The sequence below is a fragment of the Bactrocera oleae genome, chromosome 6, assembly GCF_042242935.1.
Source record: "Bactrocera oleae isolate idBacOlea1 chromosome 6, idBacOlea1, whole genome shotgun sequence".
NCBI lineage: Eukaryota > Metazoa > Arthropoda > Insecta > Diptera > Tephritidae > Bactrocera > Bactrocera oleae.
The window spans coordinates 13,168,501-13,195,645 of record NC_091540.1 but is presented as its reverse complement, the minus strand read 5'-3'; the positions used below and the strand labels follow the sequence as shown (position 1 = coordinate 13,195,645).

General features: G+C 35.7%; 1 protein-coding gene across 2 annotated transcripts in view; it reads right to left on the bottom strand.

Moving 5' to 3' along the window:
• Positions 1-27,145, bottom strand: part of LOC106624799 (ankyrin repeat and BTB/POZ domain-containing protein 2) — an 89,082-nt gene that overhangs the window by 31,306 nt on the left and 30,631 nt on the right. Inside the window, exons 2-3 of one of the 2 annotated variants that reach the window (XM_070111126.1) lie at positions 26,134-26,157; positions 8,482-9,289 (exon numbers count right to left, since the gene is read on the bottom strand). In XM_070111126.1, the coding sequence (XP_069967227.1) occupies positions 8,482-9,035 (554 nt within the window). In that variant the 5' untranslated portion in view covers positions 9,036-9,289; positions 26,134-26,157. The remainder of the gene's footprint in view (positions 1-8,481; positions 9,290-26,133; positions 26,158-27,145) is intronic. The other variant, XM_070111127.1, reaches the window with a different exon arrangement.

Genomic DNA, 27,145 nt, shown 5'->3' with positions numbered 1-27,145 from the left:
AAGCTTATTAACTTTAGTGATAATTTCACTTTCATTATGTTGCAGAGTGTGTTGTTGTAGCCAAATGGGTTATGTTCAATTCACCGGTACTGTGCCGATATGATTAGGGTTGTTGGCGTGTACTTCGTAATAAAAATGTGCTATGAAGGGGTTTTTTACCGCGTCATTTACATGCGAAATACTTTTCGATTTATAACTAATTACTTTAAAAACTGCTTATGTTGAAATTTTAAGTTTTTCAATTATTTGAATGTGGCGGATGACTTGGTAAAGTCTTGGTGGCGAATCTTTGAAAAAATAAATTTTTGTTTACTTTTTCATTGAAAAACCATGTTCTACATGGTAACTTCGGTACAAAATTTGTTTTTTTTTTTTAATGAAATATTATCTATCTAAAGAGAAGTGATATATTTGGAAAGGGTTTAGAGTTTTTTAATTTTTTTCGTAGTAAAAAATATTTCTTTTCTATGAAATTTACCCAAAACTTGTATTTTAAGGCGTAAGTATCCAAAAAGCTTATTACTATTATCTAATAAAATGAGATTTGTTAACTATTTGTTATCTGTCTTGCTATTTTAGTCTCAGTATTTATATAAACCCTTTTTTATACTCGTGCAACATGTTGCTACAGAATTTAATAGTTTTGTTCACCTAACGGTTGTTTATATCACCTAAAACTAATCGAGATAGATATGAAGTTATATATACATATATAAATGATCAGGGTAACCAGACGAGTTGAAATGCGGGTGACCGTCTGTCTGTCCAACCGCCCATCCGTCTGTCAGTCTGTGCAAGCTGTAACTTGACTAAAAATTAGGATATATTGATGAAACTTGGTACACATGTTCCTTTGAAAAAGGGTTGGGACGAGTTCGTAGCATAATTGGACCACTGCCACGCCCACAAAACACCATTAATCGAAAAAGTATAAAGTACTATAACTAAGATACAGAACTCAAATTTGGCACAACGAATCACATTGAGGAGGAGCCCCCGTGGTTTGAAAACCTTTAAAAAGTGGGTGTTGCCCTGCCCTCTAATAAGTTTAATGTATATATCTTCCAAATTAATAAACCAATATCACCCAGATTTGCACGCTCGACCGATTTCAACCAAATGTGGTACATAACATTCTTCTGATATTCTCATATTACAGTGCAGATATGAAAGAAATCGGCCGACAACCACGCCTACTTCTAATATAACAAAATTTTAAACTCCATCTGATTCTTTCACATTCCAGTCTTTTATATTCCAGTAAAGCACCATTTAATATAACGAGATGAAACTTTGCATAAATAGTGCCTCTAAGGTATGCCACCCTATAACCGAAAAATTGTGCAAATCGCACCAAATCTGTTTAAGCCCCTTGGTGCCGAGATAGAAATGTAAAAATGTTTCTCTAATAATAATGTATCTGTTTGCTTAAAATAAATAAAATTGGGTGAAAACTTTTCTTGGCCTCCATGTAACTAATATGCAAATTTTCAAAAATCTAGTCGACTTTACTCTTTATATATAGTATTGGTGATGGTGATGTATTTTAATCCATTAACGATTTCGTCGAGTAATGAATGTTGAATTCTTTTGCAACATTTAATATGAAGCTTTCACAACACCTGCAGGTATTTATCTGGCTTTGGGCCTTGCAAGTTGCAAGTGTATAAAAAGCACATACTTAGCCCTGCCTTACCTGTTTACGATTATATTTAATATTTTTCGTTAACTCTGATTTAAATAATTAATCAAAAGCAACGTCCCTATTTTCGCCTCTTCAAATTAGTACACATACGAAAGGTCTCTTCTTAATTGGCGACAAGGAAAAGGCGAGCATATGAAAACTACAAGGGCATCCGCACAAAGTTTGTTCAAAATCAATGTCTTTGCCTGCAGCACACCAACTGAAATTTTTATATGAACACACATAACATACATATAGTTTACTTCACACCTTTTTGTACAAGAAAAAAACCAAAAAAAGAAAAAAAAAATTATAATAATAATCAATCAACATAGCATTGAAGCTACAAGTTGCCTTTGAATAATCTAAACGCCTCGATTTAATTGAATTAATGAATCGTAGTGAAGCAAACCAATGTGTACAAACTTGTAATTAATTGTAATACAAACGCATTGAGTACACTCCCTTTTAAATCACGCCAAGACAAGAAATATACTGCTGAGGCATGTTTCTATACGAAGCAATGTAAATGTAAAGACGTTTGTGTGTATGCGTGCCGAAGTGAATGCTAAACCGTTACAAAATTGAACAAAACTATTCACAACAAATCAAACTAGACGCACCAAAAATATTTTGATTTATTTATAAAACACACACACAAACACGCATGCGCGTAGCAAAACCTTAAAAGTGCAAGTGTCAATCACAGCGGGCGAGCAAAAAACTGATTAACAACTTGAACAACTTCATCTGGCAGACAGACTAGCACGTTATAACAAAGTAATTGTAGAATTGTAGTACAAAAATAGCAAAAACAGTCATTAAGTTTGCAATAAAAACGAAAAGCCACAATGATAATGCACAAATTGGCATCAATGGAAACGCGAGAATCGTGCTGTATTGGTAAATAAAATCTACACGTCGAATCTATTACGTAACGGTAATGTGGTTAAAGTGTTAAGCTGTTAAAGGCGTACAAATTCTATAAATGCGAAAAGAATCAGAAGTAGTGAAACCGATTACTGTACCCAAACGGTTATTATTGCGCCAATTTCATAATTGTGTTCCACTTTTAGTGCTAATAATTCAATGTTATTGATCATGTGATTATGATAAATGTATATTAGAGCAGAAGCACATGCGGGAAGAAACTTGCAGATCCACCCAGCGATTATTACAATACTACTCATGTTAGTCATTTGCTTGCCAAGGATTCAAACAAGCTTTCGAGGTTGAATTTATTGTGAGCTGGTAAAACAGTTTGGTTGATAAATAGGAGCGTTTTAAGCAGCATAAAACCAATTTCTTGCTTGGTTTATAACTATGAATGAGACTTGGATCTACCACCATGATCCTAAATTGAAATAAAAGCATTGACAGAGCACTCAAGCTGTTTGTTCAGCTCCAAAGCAGGCGAAGTCACAACGATCATCACAGGGGGTTATGGCATCAGTGTTTTGGGATGTAAAAGGAGGTTTGTTGATTGATTATCTGCAGAAAGGAAAAAAAATGAATTCTGAATATTATTGCAGCCTTTTGGAGCAGCTGATAAAAAAAATTAGTGAGGAAAGCCTGGTTTGCAGCACAAAAAAGACAATACACCTGCTCACAAAGGTGTCTTAAAAATTACAAAATTCAACGAATTAAAGTACCAATACCTTGAGCATACACCGTATTCACCAGATTTGGCTAACAGCGACTACTACCTCTTCAGAAATCGGAAACAATTCCTTCGTGGAAAGCGTTTTTCGTCGAATGGGTATTTTTATAGGATGGGTATTTTGCAGAGCTTCCGAAAAGTCATTATAGGGATGGCATTAGATTATTGGACATCATAGGAATAAGTGTATTGAAATTAGGGGAGATTATATTGAATAAGAAAACATATTTCGTACCAAAAACAGTATTTTATATTTCGACACTTTCACCCAACCTGTATGTGTAAGCTAAAGTTTTAGATTTAAATGTGACAAAGTAGCGAGTAAAGAGTTCAATATGCATGCTCGGCTTAAGATTTTTAAAAGTAATAGGAAAAAATTCGAAATTTCAATTTTCTAGGATAAAAATTCATTACTTTCATTTGCGCTTAATACGCTTTATTCCACCATATCTTTCACAATTTTCGAAGAGCGATAACTAATTCTCTAATCTCATCTACAACATCATTTTGTAAGTGCCTCAAGCAAGCAAATCCGCATACCATTTTTTAACACGCTTCTGCGCATTAATCCGTCACTACAACATAATCACTCGATAATAAACGCCCACTCGATTCGCGAGATTACGCGTGTGTAAACAAAAGACTTAGGACACGAACTTGCTGAAAACACAACAACTTCAAGTAAATATGTAAGAATGAAAGAAGAATCAAAAAAAATAAAGAAAATATGAGTGGCTGATGAACGCAGTGGTTTTCTAGTATTCATTCCACTCATTCACTACCTGAAGTGTTCTACAAACAAAGCAATATAAAGTAACAAAATATATGCATAATTGAAAACAAATAGAAAAGCAGCGACAGCCGAGTCTTAGCCACTTTATATAAAAAATTTGGCTTCCATTTTTTTTTACTTTGTTTTTGTTCAAGAATCAACTTTCGATGTGTGCTTAAGTATTTAACTTTCTCCTCGGAGCTTAGGCTTAAGTCTGGTGGCCTACAGCGCTACGCCTCAACAATTAAAGCTTGAGTTGCAGCAAGAAAAAAGCGCGCAGTGCTTATTTTTATTACTTAAATTTAGCTATATCCGCTTTTTGGCTAAGTTTTGCGCATTTTTTCTGTAAATAATACTACGATTTTTCTTGTTTACACTTTACTCTACACTTTTCCATTTATTTATAGATGTTATTATTATTTTTGAGATTTCTATATTAAAACCATGCCGCTATAACACGCTGTTTCCACGCCAGCTCACTTTCAAGCTGCGCAGTCACCTCTCTCCACCGCTTGCGCTTCTATTGGGTTCTGATGGGCTTTAGCGCGCTGCCGTGTCCAGCGGCCATGTAATTATGTCTTTAACTCGGTTTTAGCACCATAACGAGCCAAATGGTAAATAATTGGTTGGCTGTCGTGGAAAACAGCCAAACGGTCAAAGTTGCTGACTACTGGTTGGCAAATCTGATAGTTTTGGCGCTTTTGGCTGTCGCTGTTTACAAGCTGCTTATTTGTTTGTTTATTTTCGTTTTTAACCAGACTTTTTGTTCATATTGCCACCGGTTTGTTTGTGTTTTTTTTTGCGTCTGTCATGGGTGGACCTTCTAAGCGTACGCGGTCCACTTTAAGGCAGTCGCAGACAACATCAACTAATTACCAACTGCTTACAAAGGTTGCTGCTGTTCAGCTCATTTATCTTCGTCTGCGCTTGTTGCTGTCAGTGCAATTTTCTATTTCGGCCTCTCGGCCTCTCAGCCTCTCGTCTTCTTTTTCTACACTTTGCAGTTTCTGTTGATTTTGCTTAAAAAAGCGCGCATTCGCGCCAAACTTTGTTGTTGTGTTGCGCATTTGGTGTTAGAGTATTTATGTAATTCCGCCTTTACTCGTTAGTTTTTGGCAAATTCTTTGGACGCACTTAAGTTGCAGCCAACAATTCATCACTCGCAGCGCTGACTTTTGGACTTGAGTTACTGAGTAAGTAAGTCAATGTAAGCGTGTGTGGATTACGAAATCAGACCTGCCGCCTTTTAGCACTGAGTATGTAAACTATTTTTATTGCAAATATGCAGTTGCAGAAGATAATTCAGTTTTGGATAGTTGAAAATATTTGCAAACGCAATTTGCTATCGAAATCTAAAATCACTGCCACAAGCGTGAGGAAGGTCGCTTCGAGCTAGGTCCATCTTAGGTGTGAAGTGGCAAATGCTTTTCTTACTTTGGTTTTGTCCTCACGTTATTACGTTAAGCCAATTGACACTTGTAGTTCTTCTTATTGGAAGTCTAAATAATTCACGTGAGAAATTACCCTGTCATTCTACTTTTACTAACATTGTGTGGTATCTGTGTGGTATCTTCTTCTCTTTCTTAGCATATTTATAAGACTGCAGTCAACTGAGAAGAGTAAATGAGCTAGAGTCATACCTTCTATTCTTCTTTGCATACAATATGTCATATGTAGAACTAGACCAGTGCCTGCTCTGTTCGAAATAGTTTTTTGCAAATAAATATCGCTATATTATCACTACAGCTGAGACAATCTCCAAAATAATTTTCAATTAGATTTTCCTAGACTAGTTTCGAACACACATTTTTTGTACAGAATTTTCGTAGAATTTTTTCGTAGGCTTGTAGTGATAAAAAAATTCTAGAGTGAGTGAAATCGTTCTGCAAAATTTTGAGGCAGTAAAGACTTATTTAAGTATTATTGGCAGTGCTATTACTGGCAGTGCTATTACTGGCAGTGAGCAAAGCGGCATAAAAGTCACGACAATCAGAACTACTTAAGAAGAACGAAACCGCATTTTTATGCAAGCAAGACTTTTCAACTCAGCAGGAATTCGCAAACTAATTTGGCAATGCTTTCTGCCACTACAAAAACAGTAAGTAATAAGAGTATGATGACACCCTTAGCAAAATTCCATGCCTTAAGTTTTCAATTGCAGTAGAGCAGTAAAACACGAAACTAAAAAAGTTTAAACTTTCTGCTCAAAACTTACTACTTAAATTTACTAAAAAAAGCAACACTTCTGCGCTATTTTATTGTTCAAATGCAAATTCTCATAACTAACTTAGTTAGCGAGTAATTAACTCAAAGGCGGAGGAGTATTCAATTACGATTTAGTAGCAATTACAAAGTGTTGACACAAGCAGGTTGAGTGTGAACACCGAACAAGGCTAACGTCACTGGAGCATTAAGATTTACTACGTGTTGTTGGAAGTTCTAGAGCAAAAAATTTAACAACGAATTGGTGACATAACAAAAATATGAGCCATAAAGTCAGTACTTAATTATGCACAAGATATTTTAATACATAAAAAAAAAATATATATTTTAGAACATAAAACAAGAAAAAACGTTAACTTTGGTTGCATCGAAGCTTTAATACCCTTCACAAATACAAATACTTTCCTTAGAAGAACTTGATTTCGATCGTTCAATTTGTATGGCAGCCATATGCTATAGTGATTCGATCCGAACAATTTCTTCAAATATTCCATTATTGCTCTAGATAAAACCACGTTTCAAATTTCATGAAGATAACTCGTCAAATGAAAAAGTTTTCCACACAAGTACTTGATTCTGATTGTTCAGTTTGTATGGCAGCTATATGCTACAGTGGCCCGATATCGGCCATTGCGACAAATGAGCAGCTTTTTGGGGAGAAATGGTCATATATTAAATTTAAGATCGATATCTCAAAAACTGAGAGACTTTTTCGCGACTGGTTTATGTATATAATATAAAGGGTCTCCGACGTTTCCTTCTGGGTGTTACAAACTTCGTGGAAAACTTAATATACACTGTTTAGGGTATACATATATATATTTTAATGAACTGCTGACAAAGAAGAATCTTTTAAATAATTGTGAAATTAAATTTTTGTTAGATGTAGAAAATTTGACTAAAAAAATTTATTGTTTTTATAACAAAATAGTATTTTAAATCATCTTTGTTGTTCTTAGCCAATTGCTGGTTCTATCAACATACATATAAACGATTGTAAGCCAGCTGCACAAACGAATTTGAAATTCAAGCCACAAAATTGCAAGCGTTCGAGCGTTGGTTGAAGTTGTTTAGAGCAACATATTACAACAACAAGCATAGTGTAAGCAACAAACGATATGAAAACAAATGAATTGAAAACAGATTGAAATCAACGCACACACATACACACATATTTATGTAGCGATAAACAGTTAAGTTTTAGCAACTCATCATCGGCACTGCTTGTTTGTGTGTTAAGCGGTGAGACGCACACGAAAAAAGCTGCACGCGCACGCAAATTCACACAGTCGTTAAATACACTATGAAAGTGTAGAAGTGTTGAAGCGGCAAGTAAACCGCCAAACGTTGACGCAGCTGTGCAGCGTGTTTGCGGTGGCTACGACGCCACGTCAGAAGGGCAGAATGCTGGTCAAGGTTAATGGTGAAAACTAATATCCGACAAGTGCTGGCCTGCGCACAGATGATACAGCGCCAACACAGCTGTTAAGCGTTTGCGGTCGCTGTCGGTTGTCATTGTTGTTATTATAATGCAGTGTCGTTTTGTTATTGTGTTAGCAACTGCGGTTGCGCTTGTTAAAGCCAAACAGCGCACGAATTTCAAGTTTTGCGCAAGCTTGTCGTAAACATAATTTAATTTTTTTTCGTAAAATCTTGTTAAATTCACTTGCTTTGCAATTAACTGAAACTGAAATTAATTGTTTTTTTTTTGTGTCATTAAGGTACACAAGTAACATACAAACTAATATACATAACTTTCTTCAAACTTTTTCAATAAGCATATTGGATTTCATTACCAGCATGCTATTCCGACTGGGGTTTAAGCGCAAAAATACATACAATTCTTTATATATTGCCTAAAAGTAGGCTTCGATTGTGTTTGCAAGCAATACAGCTAAAGAAAGTCATATGAAATGTTGCTTGTTGTTGCCTACCTTTAGGCGTTCTAAGCTCATATGCAATCCACATACACACGTTCCACAACAAAAACCACACAATCAAATCTATACACACTGAACATAATATATGTAAATATATACACACTGAACATAATATATGTATATGCTTTTATATATATATGTGTGTATATGCATGCAAATGTGGTAAAAATCAATCAGGCATCGCCTGTACAGCGACACTCACCTACGCGGCTTCGGTCGCACGATTTCATGACTCGAATCGGTGATGCAGAGCGGACTTAATGCGCCGGCCAAGTGTTCGACACCAATGCGACCCGGGTCCCAGCTGTGACGTTCGGGCATATCGTTGTTGTTGCTATGGTTGGCGTTGTTGCTGCCACAGCCACTGCCGCTGCTAACACCGACAATACCGCAATCGTTGTTGCTGTTGCTGTTGCTGTATGCGTCAAAATGTTTGCTCTTATTGTGTTGGTTGTTGTGTTCGCTGCTGTTCGTATTGTTGTTGCTGTATTGCGGTTTGGAATGTGTGACAGCACTAGTTGCTGCGTCCGACCGCGCTCCTACTGCTGTCGCTGTCGCCGCGCTTGATTTGGGTTTCACGGCAATCGTTGGACGTAAATTGTAATTATTGCTGCTACCGACGATGTTGCTGTTATAGCCACCAGCAGCGCTGCGTTGCTTGCTGCTGATTGTGGTTCTGGCTGCCGGCAATGGCACTTGCTGATTGCTAGCAATAATCGTGTTGATGTTGGCGGTGTTGGCGGTTGTTGCAGGCATTCGTGCGCTGTTTGCTGCATCGGTTGCACGTACATATATAGTTGATGTGTATGTATTACTGACGCGTTAAACTTTTTGTTCGCAGTTGCGGTTTAGCCAATTGCTACTGTGCACTTAGCTTTGCGAATTTCTCTCCGTCGTGTGTTGTTGTTGCGGCTGCGCAGCTTCTTTTTGACACCCGCGCACTTGAGAGTGTTAATATTTACGGCGTTGCTACTTATCGGTGCTTGTAAGTGGCTGCCACTGAAATTAAACTAAGAAGAGCGAAAGAAGTAGAGGATTATTAATAAAAAATTAAAACTTACCAAAAAAAATTAACAAATATAATTTATTATTATTATATATATTATAGAATTAAAATAAAATATTATAGAATTAAAAAAAAATTATTATATAATTAAAATAAATTTTTAACCAATAAAAACCTAAAAGCAACACTAGTATATTTGTTTTATTATATTAATATTAAACATATTGGGGTTTCCAATAGGAATGATATAATAACTAAGTGCCGTTTCGTTGTCTTAGTTAATATGTCATGAACTTTAATTTTTTTGTTGATTGACAGTAATGTTTACAATTTCATCATGGAAATATATACGCAAGCACAATGTTTACAAATTATTCAATTTTATTATCAAAATAATCGTTCTCTTTTTGTTAAAGTTGCGCTTTTGCCATTTTATGGTCGTTATGATTATGGTGACTGGTGCGCTAAATAAACAAAACTGTCGATTCTGCTGCGAAGTAAATCCACAAATTATTCATGAACAACCATTCCATTCAACTAAATGGACAGTTTTGTGTGGCTTTTGTTCTGCTGGAAACATCGGTCCGTACTTTTTTCGAAATAAAGCTGGTGATACGGTTACTGTCAGTCGTGAGCAGTAGAGTAGAGCGTTGATAATCAACTTTTTATGGCCGCAATTGGAAGAAGTTGAACTTGACAACATTTGCTTTCAACAAGACAAGGGGCTACGTGCTACACAGCACGTGCAACAACCTAATTATTGCGAGAAAAGTTTAGAGATTTGATAATTTCAAGAAATTCTGACATTGAATGACCTTCAAGAAATTGAGATTTAACAAAATTAGACTGCTTGTGGTGTTATTTGAAGTCATTGGCCTTTAGCAATAAACCAGACTTTCTGCAAGCTTTATTAGTCAATATCAAACGTGCTATTCATGACACACACTTGATTTAGTGTAAAAAGTACTCGAAAATTGAGTTCATCGAATTCGTCTTACCGCAAAAGTATTCCATTGAAGGCCATTTGAATGATGTTATATTTAGAACTTAATTCCATCGATTATACTTCCCATTAAACAAAAAAGCATTAAGATTTCCTTAACAATTAACGTAGTTTTTTTTAAGAAAAAAATTATATCACTCTTATTGAAAACCCCTTTATATGTACTCTTTCATTTTATTAAATGTTGCACCGCTTTATATTTATTGAAAAACAAAAGAATGCTTTCAATTTGATAAATATTAAATGGTTTAGAAATTTTTTTCAAATACAATATTTTATATGTGTACTCTTTACCAAAGTAATTAATTACTTTGTGACCAAAACTAAGAGCAATTAAATACAAGCAACCATTGTGGGATTAGCATGGTCCGAATAATTCCAATACTTGCGAGTTTATAATTGTCATTTCAATTACATAAATTCATTATAAATACGAAATTCATCGAATTCCCTCACGTGATATTCATTAATTAACGATTACACGTTGAAATGTGGCCAGCAAGTTTTATAAGAAAAATCAAATGGCGATTTGCGATTTTGTCATTTTGCGCGCAGACATGCCAACATAATTACATACAAACTGCAGCGCATAGCTGTATTTATTAACGAAATAGCAACAGCACCGCGACAATTTCGTAGCAAATAGATTGTCGCATTTTGCGCGTGTACGTGCCACACATATTATATACCATAAAGCGACAAGGCGGCCGACTGCTAACACAATGTTGCAACATTGCTGCGAACGTGCAACTGCAACATGTGTGCGTACCGGCAACACACAACGGTGACAACAACTAGCAGCTTGCAATGGGCGACCGCAAAAAAGTGCCACCAAACCGGCTACTCAACCGGTTGCTAACCAAAAGCGTTGCTGTGCGCATGCAATGTGTGCATGTATGTAGTGTTGCAACTAGTGTCTAAGACATCGCATCATAGATGCTTATGTGACTGCGACTGCAGCTGTGACTGTGCGTTGCAGCGTTCAAATGTAAACGAACTACTACATTAATTGCATACCAATGTGGCTCCTAAGTGCTTAAGTCCTTACGTTGCGCTGTACGCCTTGTGATGTTTTGTGGCAGCAAATGTCGCAGCGCATAAGCTGTGCACGACGCCGCCCTGCTGGAATGTGCGGCCTGCCATGCTCAAGCTGCGCGCGCTGCGACTTATTGAGTTCGCTTTGTGGGTATCGGAGATAATCGGCCGCATCGTCAATAGTCAACTAATTTCATGTTTCATAATTTATAAGAAATTTACGAGGCAACATTCAGCGCTGCAACCAACGCGCCACCGGTCGGCTGTTTTGTTATGTTGCGTTCACTAAGAAGCCGACAGTCACAGCACAAATGCGATCACGACAGTCTGCCATAGGGGACGTCAGTGATGTGTCTCACTGGTTTGTTGTTTTTGCTATTATTGTTGGTGACGACCAAAGAGCAAGCAGCAATAGGCGATTTGCGAAGCAGCAAGTAATGATGTGGCAACTCGGTATTTTGCCGTTGGCGTTGATGCTGTGGTGGCGTTGAAGCTACGACGACGGCCAATGTCAACTTATGCGCCGGTCAATATATATACCACATAAATATCTATATATATATATATATATATATATTACCTGCTGTATGGCTGCAGTGGCGTAATGTGTGTTAGGGTGCAAGCAGTTAGTGTCTGTATTCTATATGGCTGATTTTGTGGCCAAGCGTAAATTATGGTGAGAATTACTAGTTGGTAACCACAAAAAACAACAGCAGCACAGCAACAACAATACCAGCATTTTTATGCCGCAATGTGCATGCCTCATGTCTGTTGTAGCGCTTTATGGTGCCCCTTGCCGTGTAGCAGCATACATTTATGTGCCCAAACATATTTACTGCCCATCAGCGCCTTCGCCGATTGCTCGTGAAGAAATTATGCGCACGCGTGTGGAATTAATGCGAACATATTTTACTCTTATTCGGCAGCAATCGGCTGTTGTTAAGTTCTGCATTTTATATGAGATCATTTTTTAGATTAAAATATTTTGCTGCCATTTATTTAATGGCGAGCAGCCGGCAGTTAAACAACTTTGTTGCGGCTGTAATATATTTGAGTTCGGTTTATATTTAAGAAAAAATAATTTTGTATATTCTAGGTAATTAACATACACTCTGTACTTAGGGTGCATTTACTCGTAAAAATTAAAATTTTTAATAAAAATTGCGCAAGAATTTTCGGTTTGTTGTTAAGCTTGTTGGTTTATTGTGGAGTAATCTCAATGTATTAGCTGCGCAACTAAGTTGCCGCTGTTTTATTTTTTAATGAAAAGACAATTTTCTTGCAAGCAAATGGTTACAAATGAATTGTTTGAAGTATTGCCCATCACTAGTCACAACCTTTATCAAATATGTATCTTTGAAATAATAAATTTGAATAAAATATTGAATTTTTTATATGAAAAAAAGTTATTGAAAATAGCGCGTTTTTTGCTCTACGAAACCCATGTAACCCCTTAAGCGTTGCCAGGTGGGTTTTAATAGGTTTGGCATTGTGAGGCCGAGTGTTGTCATGCAGCTTACTGCACTTTTTCGTGCCTCTTCTGTTATTGAGGCCGCTTTTCGCGCAATTCCATCAATTGAAGTCGATATCGTTCCCCATTTAATGCTCATCGGATCCTCAGCGAGCAACGTCTACAATTCACCGTTATCGAAGGTATTTGGGCTTACCCCCGCGGAATATCGAAATAGCCGTCTATGAAGCGACTAAACCAAACACGGCACGTTGTTTCACTTGGGGCAGCACCACCGTAAACTTTTTGGAGTTACGAAGAAAATCAACACTTCCGCAAATTACGATTATTTGGCAAAAAATTGGACATATTCGCACAGCCAAAAGTATTATATGACACATAAACAAAGTCAGTAATGTGGAAACGCAGTTTCTTTTACACATTTTTAGGTTAAGTTTATCACGTTTTGGATATGGTATATCAAAAACGATCACCACTAACTGCTGTAGCCTACCAATAGTGTCAAGAAGCAGACTCTTGCAGAGTTTAGCGCAATCGTTTGACAGTTTTTTTTTGTACCACTTTTTCGTGTTCCTGTCAAATGCCTATATGCTATATTTTAACTTATAGCGTAAAACTTAAGATCAGCCATAAATTATCATTTAAGAAAACCATAACTGTTCATTTAAAACCCATTGCGGCGGCTACTGCTATTACCGTGCGCAACTTACACATAACATTCGCAATTGATTGGGCAATTTAAATAACAACAACTAAATACTAGTCATCAAAATGCCATCAACAAAAATCAATACCACACATTTATTTTTCATTTGCTACTAAGTTCGAATACATATAAGGCATAGCGAAATACATATGACATCTAACGTGGCAAAAACAAAAACGATTAAAGCCGAGCAGCAATGCGCAGCAAGAAAGCCAATAAACTTTAATTAGCCAACAATTGGCAGAAAATGTTGAATAAGCGTAAGCAGGCAAATGACTAACTAACTTGCTAAACGGCAACATGAGCAACTGTGGCATGCAGCAACCACAATCAACCAATATACATTGGCTACAGCGCAGGAGTCAGCAAACGGCTGCCGCTTACTAATTTCACATTTCTTCAGCGCGTTTGTTAATTTTACCTGCTTCGCCGTTAGTAGTGAGGCTGCGCCATTGAAATATTCTATGAAGAACTCAAATATAGTTTGAGCAAGAGCCTCAATATGTTTGTACGTCAATGTGTGCTTGTGTGTGTGTACATAAAGTCAAGCCACTCAATGCAGTCTTTTGCGTGCCAAATGTCAGCCATTTCCTGCCTGCAATCACAGCTGTCACTCGAAGCGTGAAATAATCGACATTTCGCAATTGTTATTGTCTCACATATGAATGCATATTTTTTACACACATTTTTGCGCATTACATTTATTATATATTTTTTGCAACGTTTTGTGTTTTTTTGTTTCATTTGCTAGCTGTCGCTTTGATTTGAAATGATTTGATTTGTCATTTTAATTGCAATTAAGTGCTGCGCTAATTGCTATTGTCTGTTTGTCAGCGCCTTGCCACCTTGCCGCAGCAGCGTGTCTGTTTATTTGGTCGTTATGTCAGTCGTGCGCCTGCGCATGCGCAATCACGTTGCTGTTGTTATGAGATTGTAGTTGTTGTTATTGCGCTGTCATCAGCGTTTGAATTATTGACGTTGTCTGGAGAGTTGCACACTATTAGAAAATAACTGCTTTTGTTTATATTTTCTATTGGCGCGTTGCATATGTGTGTGTGTGTGACTGTCGAGTATTTGCTTGCTTATGTGGAGATTTGGCCCGTTTGTTGTTGTTTATGTCATATTTTATAAAGATTTATTGCATCTTAATAGTGGGAAAGGTGTGGGGGCATACTGATTTTTTCAAAATATTTGTCATAATTCATTTATTTATATTTGTTTGCTTTTTATCAAACCAATTGATAGTATATAAGTGCATTCGCGCATGTTTTGCAGTAAAATGCGTAAACATGTTTTATTCAATGAAATTTAATACAAAATAAAGCTCTGAAATTGGCGCATAAAAGTCATTGCATTCGAGACTCGAAACACATTTTAATGGTCGCAGTTAGCCATTAGACGCCAATTGGCACTAAATAAAAACATGTTTCTGCTATATAATATATAAATGTTTTTCGGTTACTTTTCGACTTGTAAATGAGTGTGAAATGCTACCTATATACCCTATAAAATGTATATATAATATATAAATTATCAGCATAATGAGCTGAGTCGATTAAGTCTTATTCGTCTATCCGTCTGTCTGTATATATGCGATCTACTCCATCAGTTTATCAGATATCGATCTAATATTTAACATTTGATATTTTTGCACCAAGAAGCTGCACATATGTCGGAACTGCTGATATCGGGTCACTATAGCAAATAGTTGTCATACAAACAGAACGATCGGCATCAAGTGCTTGTATGGATAACTTTTTCAGTTGATGAGATATCTCATGAAATTTGGAATGAATCATTATCTAAGGCAATAAAAGAATTTCCGAAGTAATTGTTTCTATCGAATCACTATAGCATATAGCTGTCATACAAACTAAAATCAAGCTCTTTTAAGGAACTTTTTCTATTTGTGAAGGGTATTATATGTAGGTTCGGTGCAACCGAAGTTAATGTTTCTTCTTGTTTAAATTAAAATCGAATGTATAGGCGTTGGTTTTATGGGCTCGCCAGACAAGCGAATCGAGTTTGTTGCTTAAGTCGTTTGATTTGCAAAGCAATTAATGCGTTTATAGCTGACAAAATGGCGTTTTAAATGAGTTTTGCTTTTTACGTTTTATGTTGAATGAGTTCGAGGCTTGATTAACAACCAAAATGTAATTAAAAATAATATACAATAAAACAAATGTAAAACCCAAAAGAGCGGAAATAAAGATAAATAGTGCGGCTATTTCAGATTTATTTAAAAAAAAAAAATATTTTGCATATTAAATTATTAAAAAGACATTTAATATTTATTGATTTTTAAAATTGTATAACTTTAACCAGCCAATTCCACACAATTAGCTTGTTTTGTTTACTAGCAAAAAAAAACAACAGCAATCGCTCTGCTGGCGGCGCAGACAACCTTAATTAGTTTTTCGTAAAAAAAGCAAACACGTCAGCTGTGCGCATTGTTTGCATAGCTCGTGTGCAACGTGCGGTACATATTTGCGCTAAACAATCACAACAACAAAAGCAAGTAATTGCCAAAGTATAAAACATCACAGCACGACATAAACAGTTCGACTCGCCAACGGCCACTCAAGTGTGCACACAACAAGAAATCTGCCAAGCAAACACACACACACACGCACATACATTCATGGCAATAACATTTAGCTGCTCGATAGACCATAACAGACGAGGCCGTGGACAAAACAACAACATGCACATGCGGCAGTTGTCATGATGATGTGAAATTAGAGTTGTGTTTTTATTTGGTTTGCAAAGCTGCCACAAGCTAACATGAGCAAAAAGTGCCGTTGCCAAATGCAAGTGATTGTGTATGCTCAGCAGAGAGTAGATAAATGCGGCGGAGGCATGTGACAGTTTCCGGGAAGTAACACTTTGGAATAAAAGCGAGTGCGTAAAGTGCACAAAGTAGTGCAAAGCTTCTTAGTTTATTTATTAAACAGAAAAAAATAAATAAATAATTACAAACAATATTTTTATTTCAGCTAAAATATTTTTAAAATATTTTTGAAAATTATTTGTTGAATATCAGTTGCAAGAAACCACATATGACACAGCGTTGAATCACAGTTATCTTAAGAATTTGCTTATTGCTTCACCACACGCCGCAGCAGTTTGTGCGCATTTTGGCTGATGGCCTTTGATGCCCACCCACGCATGTGGCATGAATGAAAACGCGCACACATGCATACTTGCACACACATACATACATCTTACATATGTATTGTTGCATGCAGATCAGTCTTTGGCAGACAGACGCACAATTGCTGGCTGATTGCATTGTGTTGCATGCTGCATGTAACATGTGGAGGCGTAGCAGCGCTTGTGCGAAGCAGTGCAATGCAAAAGAGGTGAATGAGTTAGAAAAAGCAGCTATTTAAATAAGAAAATATAAAATTAGAAATATAACTTCACAAAAATGCGCACTTTCTAAGCAACAACAACAAACAGAATTTGTGTCTTACATATATACTTATACGTATATGCAACTTATATGTCAGAGTAGTATAACGGCATCGCACACAGGCCCAAATCTACTCACAAACAGAAACATTTGTACACATGCAACATGCGCTTTGCTACCACTTTGACAGCTTGACTGCCGCCTGCCTGTCTCGACCTGCTCAAACGCTAGCACAAAAAATGCAGCAACAACACAAGCATGCTGTTATTCTGCGCTTCACACCTTTCAAGTATTTTTCTGCTGTTGCATTTTTATTTTATTTTTTAAATGTTTGCAGTTTTTGTTGTTTTTATTGCTGGTTGCGTCGCTGTCAGTTGAATGCGTTTTTGAATGGCGTTAGTTTGACAGTTTACTTACTTCTTTGTATTTATTTTTGTTCTCTGCCCATTTGGCTGCGTATCTGCTTCGTTGGCTGGTGGGCTGCTTGACTTATTTTCGCCAGCTTGCTGTGAGCTTATGGAATTTTGAGCTTCTCTTGGTGTGCTGGTCAGGATTCCGCTGCGATTTATGGCTTTTAGGTGAATGTGTCGACACAGCCAGCAAAATTTTATTTCTTTTTATAAGTGTACTGCAGACTACGGGCCAAAATGTGGCATATATACATGCGTATATATATACCATATATACAGCTTGATTTTTGAGATGAAAGCAAACATGTCGTAAGTGCTTATGAGTGAGGCAAAACATTTTTTTGTGATCAAAACTCTGATGATCGCAGTCGGAAAATCACGCAGAAACTTAATATAATACTTAAAAACAGAGACCGTAATCAATATAAGTTTTATTTCAAAATCACGTAAAAATCATTATGCATTAAGTTTTACGATTTCTTTTATCGATAATGATAAATTTTGATTAATTTTACAATAAATCATAAATTATTATTATATTATTTTTGAGAAAACGAAAAAAAACAAAAAATAAATAAATAAAAAAATCATTATTTTGAGCAACATAAAATAATTAATAAATCAAAAATAATCATTATTTATGATTTTTTTTTATTACTCAAAATAAAACTCACTTTTGACCACAAGTTTCTTATGAAGTGTTTTGCTAACTCCGTAACATGCTCTTTTAGAACAAAAGTAGTATATAATACGATTTTCTTCAGCAATAATGATTAATTTTGATTAATATTATAATAAATCGTATATTATCATTATTTTTGAGCAAAAAAAAAGTAAAAATTTTTATTATTATTATTATTTTATTTTTCTTCAACATAACACTCATTTATGGTTACAAGTTTCTTATGAAGTGTGTTGTTAACTTCGTTGCATGACCTTTTCGAACAAAAGTATATTTACTTTTTCTCTTTCATTTTTACCTACAGAAATAATTTTTTGAAAAACTTTTTTGTTTTGGATCCTTTAACGATAAAATTTACAATAGTAATGCAAGCCAAGCTATGTGCATATCCTAGGCCCTAGCTCCATAATTACGCTTGATATTATTTTTTTTAATTTTTGGAGGCTTGGTAAAGGGGCGTGGCAATACCTTCCTAAATTTGCTGCTTGAGATTTGTTCTAAAAGAACATGCAACGAAGTTAGCAAAAGCATTCATAAGAAACCGGTGAACTAAAAATGAGTTTTATTTTGAGCATAAAAACAAAAAAATATAAAAAAAAATAGTAAATAATAATTTTTATTTTTTATATTTTTTTGCTCAAAAATTATGATGATATGTGAATTTTATTTTTTTGCTCAAAAATAATAATTGTTTATGATTTATTGTAAATTTAATCAAAATTAATCATTTTCGGTGAAGAAAATTATAAAAATCCGAAATTAAAAGCTCATCATGCAAATGCTAAGATCGTTGAAAAAGGCTTAACATGAAGTTATCTGTTTTTTGTATGTCGATTTTAAGTGCTTGATTTTTGCATTTAAAAATTCCAACAATAGTTATTATTTACGGTCCCTGCTTAAAAGACGAAAATATCTTAAAACTTTCGTTAATATAAGCCATTTTAGAGTAGAAAACCACAGTCCTCAAAAAAAATCTAAAATGTAATATGTTTTGTGTATTTATGTATTTCAAACAACCAGCTACCATTAAAAGCAGAATCACTTAACTCCATTTAGCATGTTAATTAAACATTTAATAAAGCAAGATTTAAAGTGATTTAAGCGCTGAACAAGCAGATTTTACATCGAATAAAACATTTCACTTGACAAACACACGTTTGTGTTACGCAGATGCGCGCTAAACACATACAGCTTAGAATTCAATTTGGCCTGCCCATTTCCGCCAATTTCCGACTTCATCTTGCAGTCTAGACTAAACGGCTGATCCATTGCACGCCAATAGTTATTACATAAGTAAAAATTTGTAACCGAACCTGTTCAATTCAATTTACAAGCCTCGTACAAGTAATTTCACATAATTTCTTGTTTTTGCTGCACACACTTTTCTAACACAAAAGTGCTAGTTCTCATCCGTGTGCGACACAAATGAACAAGTCATGCAGCAACACGCCTCGTGTTGCGCATGTTCGCAGGCAGATCGCGCTTGCTTGAGGCTAGTTCCGTTGCGTCGTAGCGCCGTCGCTTAAAGCTGCGCATAATTACGCGACTAATAATAGAAATGCAATGCCGCTCGCGCAGAGTGCCACAGGAAGTGGGCTAAAAAACAAATACTGGAATAAGCAAGCTGGCAGAGCGCTTTACGCTGCTTCGACATTCAGCGATTAAATAACAAAAAATAAAAAACAAATACTGTCTATAAAAATAAATTGAAAAAGTTGTAGTTAAGTTGCATGAAGATACAGAAAAAGCGCTGATTGCTGCTTGTAAGAAATTTAGGTTAATGGCACATTGCGGCTGATGGATCAGACAGATCGCTCGATGAACAGCCAATGGAACGGGCAACGCTTTGTGGCATTTTAAGTTGGAAATTGTTGGTGTTGGAATTATAATTTATATTGGCTTGCTTAAGTATGCTGATTCATGTCTTAAACTCTATAAAGTCTTTCTCTTGCTGATATTATACATAACCCAAAGAGAGAATTATTAGCACACACTCGTATGATTTACCTGCTAATTTTCTCGGAGGTCTTTGCTGTACATAAATTTGTCGATATTTGTTCAGTACTTGTATAACTAAAATCACTGACAACAAGAGAACAGCGCAGTAATTGCTAACTCTGTAGATATATATATATATATATTGTTTTAATAGGCTTTTACTCAATGAGCTCTCTAAAGATAATGAGACTATGAGTGAGGCGCAACTATCCAGGCTTATGTCAGATCGGAAAGCCATAATTTCGACACCTTCCACAAAGCAGGAACCCCCTCAATGAGCTCTCTAAAGATAATGAGACTATGAGTGAGGCGCAACTATCCAGGCTTATGTCAGATCGGAAAGCCATAATTTCGACACCTTCCACAAAGCAGGAACACCCCCCCCCCCCCCATATTTTTACAAATACAAACATAAATATATTTGCTCAACAAGTTACCTCTCTGCTCTTATATGTATAAGTGCCATAGCTTTTAGGTATGTACGTATGTGCTCTGAGGTAAATAAACCACTTAAGTAACCAAGGAATGTCAATAAATTCAAATGAAGCACATTTTAATGCCCTGTATGTGGCGAAGTTGCACATAAAAATGCATTATATACAATTATGAAATTTTTTTGAGTGATGGATGATTGTTTAAGCATTGAAGACATAGTAAATAAAAATACAAAGTAAGCGACAAAATACAAGAGCAGCTTAGGCTAGGAACATAGTGGAGCGACAAAAAAGCGAAAACCAAAAATAAAGCGCAGAAAAACTAAATATTTTCGCTATAATAGAATTAAACATTTCAAATCACTTTTGAGGCGATTTTGTTGCACGCTTCGCTCGAATGTGTGCTCAGCCTTAGAACACGTGTGGTGAAATTGCACCGCTGCAGACGGCAAAGTGTAAATGCCTGATTTTAGTATGCAATTTTCGTAGATTTTCAAATTCCCACCATAAATATTGAAAACGAAGAATATACGATTAATAAATATAAATAGAAGACAATGAATTATTGTGAGATTTTCGTAACTTTGTATTTGAAAGCAAAGCGCGCTAGACAGTTAGCTGCACTGTGGACATGTCGACTAGCGGGCGGTATAAGTTGTTAGCCACGGAAGCACGGCATTGCACGCATGCGCAAAGTGTTCGCAGTTGCCGTTTATACTAAATTATGCTCCATTCGTGGCTCCTCATACGCGAATGTAGAATTTATTACAGCTCCATGTCTGCACACAGCTAGACTAATGCTTGCTTACACATGTACTAACATGCTACGCTACTAGCCACGTTTACTAATAAATATTTATTTACACACATACATATTTGATACTTTTATTGTTGCTACTGTGTTCTCCACTTTGGCGCTGCCACTTGCATACACATAAGCACGTAGTTGTAGACAATTAATGGCAAATACCTTTTTACGCCTCATAATTTAATCCACAAATGATACCTGCCGTGCTGCAAACAACTTACATAACAACAACAATAATTTACATTAAACACAGGCAAATGTTAGTTAAATACCACACAGCCATTAAGCGTACGAACGCAAGACATTTGGAATTTTTTTTTTGTTTTTTGTAGCGCGCATTGAAAACGCTTTACGTGCGCGCATGCGCAGCCAAGCAGAATTTCAAATTATTATAATAAGTAGCGGACCATAAGGGTCGCACTAATTGGCAGGGTGAAGCGAAGAAGCCAAACATAAAAGGAAAACTAAGAACTAACAACCGAGTAAAAGCCTGTAATGAAAAGACTTTGTGGAGGAACAAGTTGATAAGTCATTAGCAGCAGTAGGCGCGACAGCACTGAAAGTTTTGTAGCAAGCAGTTAAATAAACAAGAAAAAAAGTTAAATTCGGTTGCACCGAAGCTGTAATACCCTTCACAAATACAAAGATTCCATACAAACACTTGATTCCGATCGTTCAACTTGTATGGCAGCTATATGCTATAGTCATCCGATCTGTACAATTTCGTCGGAGCTTACATTGTTGCTTTAGAAAATAACTCGTGCCGAATTTCGTGAAGATATTACGTCAAATAAAAAAGTTTCCTATACAAGCATTTGATGCCGATCGTTCAGTTTGTATGGCAGCTATATGCTATAGTAGTCCAAAATCGACCGTTCCGACAAATGAGCAGCTTCTTTGAGAGAAAAGGACAGGTGCAAAATTTCAGATGGATATCTCAAAAAATGAGGGACGAGTTCGCGTATATACATACAGACGGACATGGCTAAAGTAACTCAGTTCTCATTTACTTGCATGTATATATTTTATATGGTCTCCGACCTTTCCTTTTAGGTGTTACAAACTTCGTTGCAAACTTAATTTACCCTGTTTAGGGTATAAAAAGTGAGGAGACCGAGAGAAATATTGTGTAAAATTGAATATTCTGTTTTGAAAATTACACTGCTAATTTTCACGTACTTGCTTAGAGCACATATGTTTTTAAGAATTAATTGCAGCTGAGTATTAGTTGACTGAAAAATAAAAATTTACTAATCTCTGGAATCTTCGAATATACAGGATACTCTGCAATGCTTAAAAAGAGTGGTGTATGTAAGTAAAATATAGTTATAAAATACCGCAGTCTAGTACAGCAAATCTCAAATATAGTTAGTATTATGTACTTCAAAGCTGCTCCAAACAGACATTACATGCATACATTTTTTTAGAACACATCAAATATTGCCGCAATACATATTTTTTTCAGTGTAAAAAAAATTAAACAAAACAATTTTGTTTGGTTTTGTCTTACTACTTTTACTCGCGTTGAAATTTTTGTTACGCCCCATGATTTATAAGCTTCCTACAGCTGGCTGCGGCCCTTTTCGATTGTTCTAATATAAATTAATCATATTTCTGCCTTTCGGTATTTAGCGGCAATCATTATTATTGCTGATGCTTTGTAAATATGTAACTTTAATGAGCCGACTCTTTGATTAGCGGCGCATAATTTATGTTGCCACTAAATTTGAGACTGCTTGTTTGCTAGCTGGCATTTTATTATTGTTTTTGTTTTTATATCTATCATTTCTTTAAAGCTACAACTAAGTATGTGCTCCTTAATTACATAGCCCAAAGGCAAATGCTGCCATTTAAAGAAATTTATTTGCTGCTTACGTACATATATACTCGTACATACATAGCTGAGTGTGTATGTGTGCGTTACATATAGACTTGACTCTTGTTGTTGCGTTCTGCTTTGGCTCATTTGCTGGCACCATTTATTGTCCATGTTTGCCTGCGTCCAATCAGCATATCATGCTGTGCATATGATTTGTGGCATTCGAAATTCATAAAGAAATTAAGTATGTGTATGTGTGTGTGTGTGTGAGTTGATGTGCGCACATGCACGAAATGAGTCGGCTACCAGTTTTACGTGAATTACATCGAAGTCAGGAGCACTGTGTGTTGGAAGTGATAAAAACTTGTTGGAGAGTATTCAATTTACTACTATCTCATTTTAAATGAAATTTGGGCATCGTGGAAGGAAAAGCACCGGACTAATATATTTTCTTTAATGCAATAGATGGAGTAAATTCTAAATCGTTTGAGCCAAAAAGTCAGAAAGGCATAAGAAATATATAATTTCAAAGCGTTATCTCTCGCTCGATTACACATAACTTATATAACTTAATATCTTCACAGGGTGAACAGGTTATATTAAGTTTGTCACAATGTTTGTAACACTAATAAGGAAACGTAAAAGATTCTATAAAGCATATATTTAAGTAATCAGCATGATGAGATGAGTCGATTAAGCCTGTCTGTCTGTTCGTCTGTCTGTCTGTTTGTACATACGCGAACTCGTCCCTCAGTTTTTGCGACATCGATCTGAAATTTAGCACTTGACATTTTCTCACCAAGTAGCTGCTCCTTTGTCGAAACGGCCGATATCGGACCACTATATCATATAGCTGCCATACAAACCGAGCGATCGGTATCAAGTTCTTGTATGGGAAACTTTTTTATTTGACGCGGTATCTTCACGATCAATTGACATGGATTATTGCCTAAGCCAATTATGCAAGCTCCGAAGAAATACTTCAGTTCGGATTACTATAGCATATAGCTGCCATACATATTGACCGATCAAAGCTTTTTTAAGGCATCTTTGTTTTTGTAAAGGGTATTATAGCTTCAGTGCCACCAAAGTTAATATTTTATCTTGTGTTATTCTCATCCACTTTACTTAGTTACTGCAACTGAAACCGGTTAAGCCCAGTTAAGTAAATTCTGACTAAGCATTAGTGATACCGTAAGTTGCTTTCGAAATTGAACAAAATTGGTTCATAACCACTACCATTTCTTTAATGAGATAAAAAATGCTTAGAAAAATCGTTCAAATTTCGTAGAGATGCTGAACTATACGCAATTAGAGCGTGGAAATACAGGGTGCTCTTTACATAACGTTTGCATTAATGTTTTCAAAACAGTATCATCAGTTTTGTTTATCGATATATATCACAATAATTTCTGCGATCAAATGCTGCTCTTAGCGTCTGTTGGCTCTTCATCTATACCTTTTTATAACCGCTAACCGAATTTGCTGTTGAATTTTAATTAAAAAAGCAAACGTGCTACACTTGCCAAATAAGTTGCCGCAACGCTGGCTTTGCTCAACACCAGAAGCACTATCAATTACTTGTTTGCCGCTGCTCCGTTTTGGAGGCTGCTTTTAATGCTCCCGTTCAGGCATCTATATATGATGGTATGTGTGTATAAGTATGCTGATTGGCATGCTCGTGTTTCTTTATTGGTGTTTGTCAATTAACTACGATTTCGGCTACCGAACATCGCCAAATTTATCACCAATTGAGTTTAATAAGCAACAGGTAGCAGGGCACTTCCTCAACCGACTAATGAATAATTTGCAATCAACATTTATTACCACAATTTGGCCAACACACCTGTTTATGCACACACCCATACACACGCACACACAAATACCTCACATAATTTTTGTGTAGAAGGCTTTCGGTGCTTCCTCATTAACTCAGTACGCAAACCACTTAAGAGGCGAGTTCAGACTCTCACCTCATTCTTGAATTTATAGTAATTTGCACACAAAGTACTTAAATGTGCTTGTAATGCACAAGTGGTAGCTGCTGCGGAACATATTTCGCAACCTTCTAATGCTGGAAACAGTCACCGACGCAAAACCACACACCGAATCAGCTGATGTGTGAATGAACACTCACCACAGCTTCTACCGAGCGTGTCGTGGGATATTTGCAAAAATTGCATTTTTTCCATAGAAACGAGTCAGCTCTCTTGCAACGCATTGTTGGCAGTCTCCATATTTTGTAGTAATTAAAGAATAAGCTTGAATATATTTGAAATGTTCTTAAACTAACTCAAAATCACAGTCGAATACAATTATTTATAAATAGGTAGACTGTTTTTAATAGCTGGATTTAGTTTTGAGCTTTTACATTATGAAAAATTATAACTAAAAATTTAAATGTGTGAAAATCTTGTATACAAATAGAATAATGGCAACATTGGTTCAATGAAAACAAAAGAGAACAACTGACTCTCTCTCTACGTTGCCACTACGGGCATAACTTTTGACAAACTTTGTTTAACACGGGCGGTAAATACGGAAGGGCGGAATGTCGATAACTGTTGCCAGCATAATATACTGGCTTACATAGGAGTGAGTACAACCCTACTTCAATTTTCTCGCGTGCTTTATTTTTTTCAAACATCCTTTGTTTTAACGCAATCATTACACATTTTTTTATTCCGTTGTATTGTGTCTTGTTGTTGTTGTTATGTTGTTGGCAAATTATTACTGTTGGCAATTAGCAATATCAGTTTTTGCTTGAAAGCAGGCCAGCCAGCATTTTCTTCATTCACACCGGAAGCTGCGGATGTTGTAACAACAACAACAGCAAAAGCGATCCCACAAATCATAAAGATATAATAATATATTGATAAGCTATGACTATTATTTATGCGAATTTATCATACATGTGAAAACATATGTAGACAGGAAAATATATTAGCAGAAATATAGCTCATGGGAGAGTTAAGAGCAACATGAACTGAGTGTGGGCTCGTTTATCTACAAGTACACTGTCTTAAATATTAAAACAAAGACTCAATATTAAGTCAAGCGTACTTACTTTTAATAATGAAGCATTTTTGAACTGAAACCAAGAGAGTAGAGTTAATTATTAGTATTTTATTTTGTAATTATGCATAAAAATTAATTAGTTATAAATAGCTGATAAATTAAAATAGATAAATGAAACAATAAGCTGGTCTCAGGTTAGAAAACTCCAAACTTTGACTTTTTAGTATTAGCTGTTCGATAACACTGGTAAACAAAATTAAACCTTTTTTCGTTTTATGAAGTTTTCAAACTGTTTCTTACTAATTTGACGTCGCTGATTTCAAATATAACCTCAGTTTCCTTCTAGTAGCTTTCGTTTTAGTGATGCAAATACTTCTTGAAATATCGTTACTCGGCTTACTTGAAATAAATTTTAGAGCAAAAAATCACAAATTTACATAAATAAATCGCTAAGTCTACATTAAGCAGAAATTTTTTAAATGATTCGAGTAGTTTTTGTGCTGTTTTTGGTAACTATATGTTTAGAGAATGCCGTTAAAGTGCGTCTAATTCTATAAAAAATACCTATTCGGACTACTTTGGGAATGAAATATCTAGAACCTAACTGGCTAATATGCGTCGATCTTAAAATATTAAATTTTCTTTTGGGTTAACAAGGAGGATATACCAAATACGCCCGTTTTATGTGCTTATGGACTAGCTGAACCAAAACAGAACACTGGACTGAAAAAGTTTGGCATTTGAGAGTGTATTTAGTACCGGGTATTATGAATATAATAAGTGCTACTCTAGTAGCCAGACACCGCATTATATTACCTCCTCTTCATTTAAGTTAGGTTTGATAAAACAGTTTGTAAATTCTCTTAACAACGACGAGGGATGTTTTGAATATATCACTAAAATATTTCCGAAAAGGAATTGAGCACAGAAAAAATTTAAGTTGGTATTTTTGACGGTGTTCAAGTGAGGGAACTAAGTAATAAAGCACTAACATTTTACTGATTGTATGACAGCTAAGTTTGAATCTGTTTGGATTGAATTTATTTGAGTTGCGCAAACTT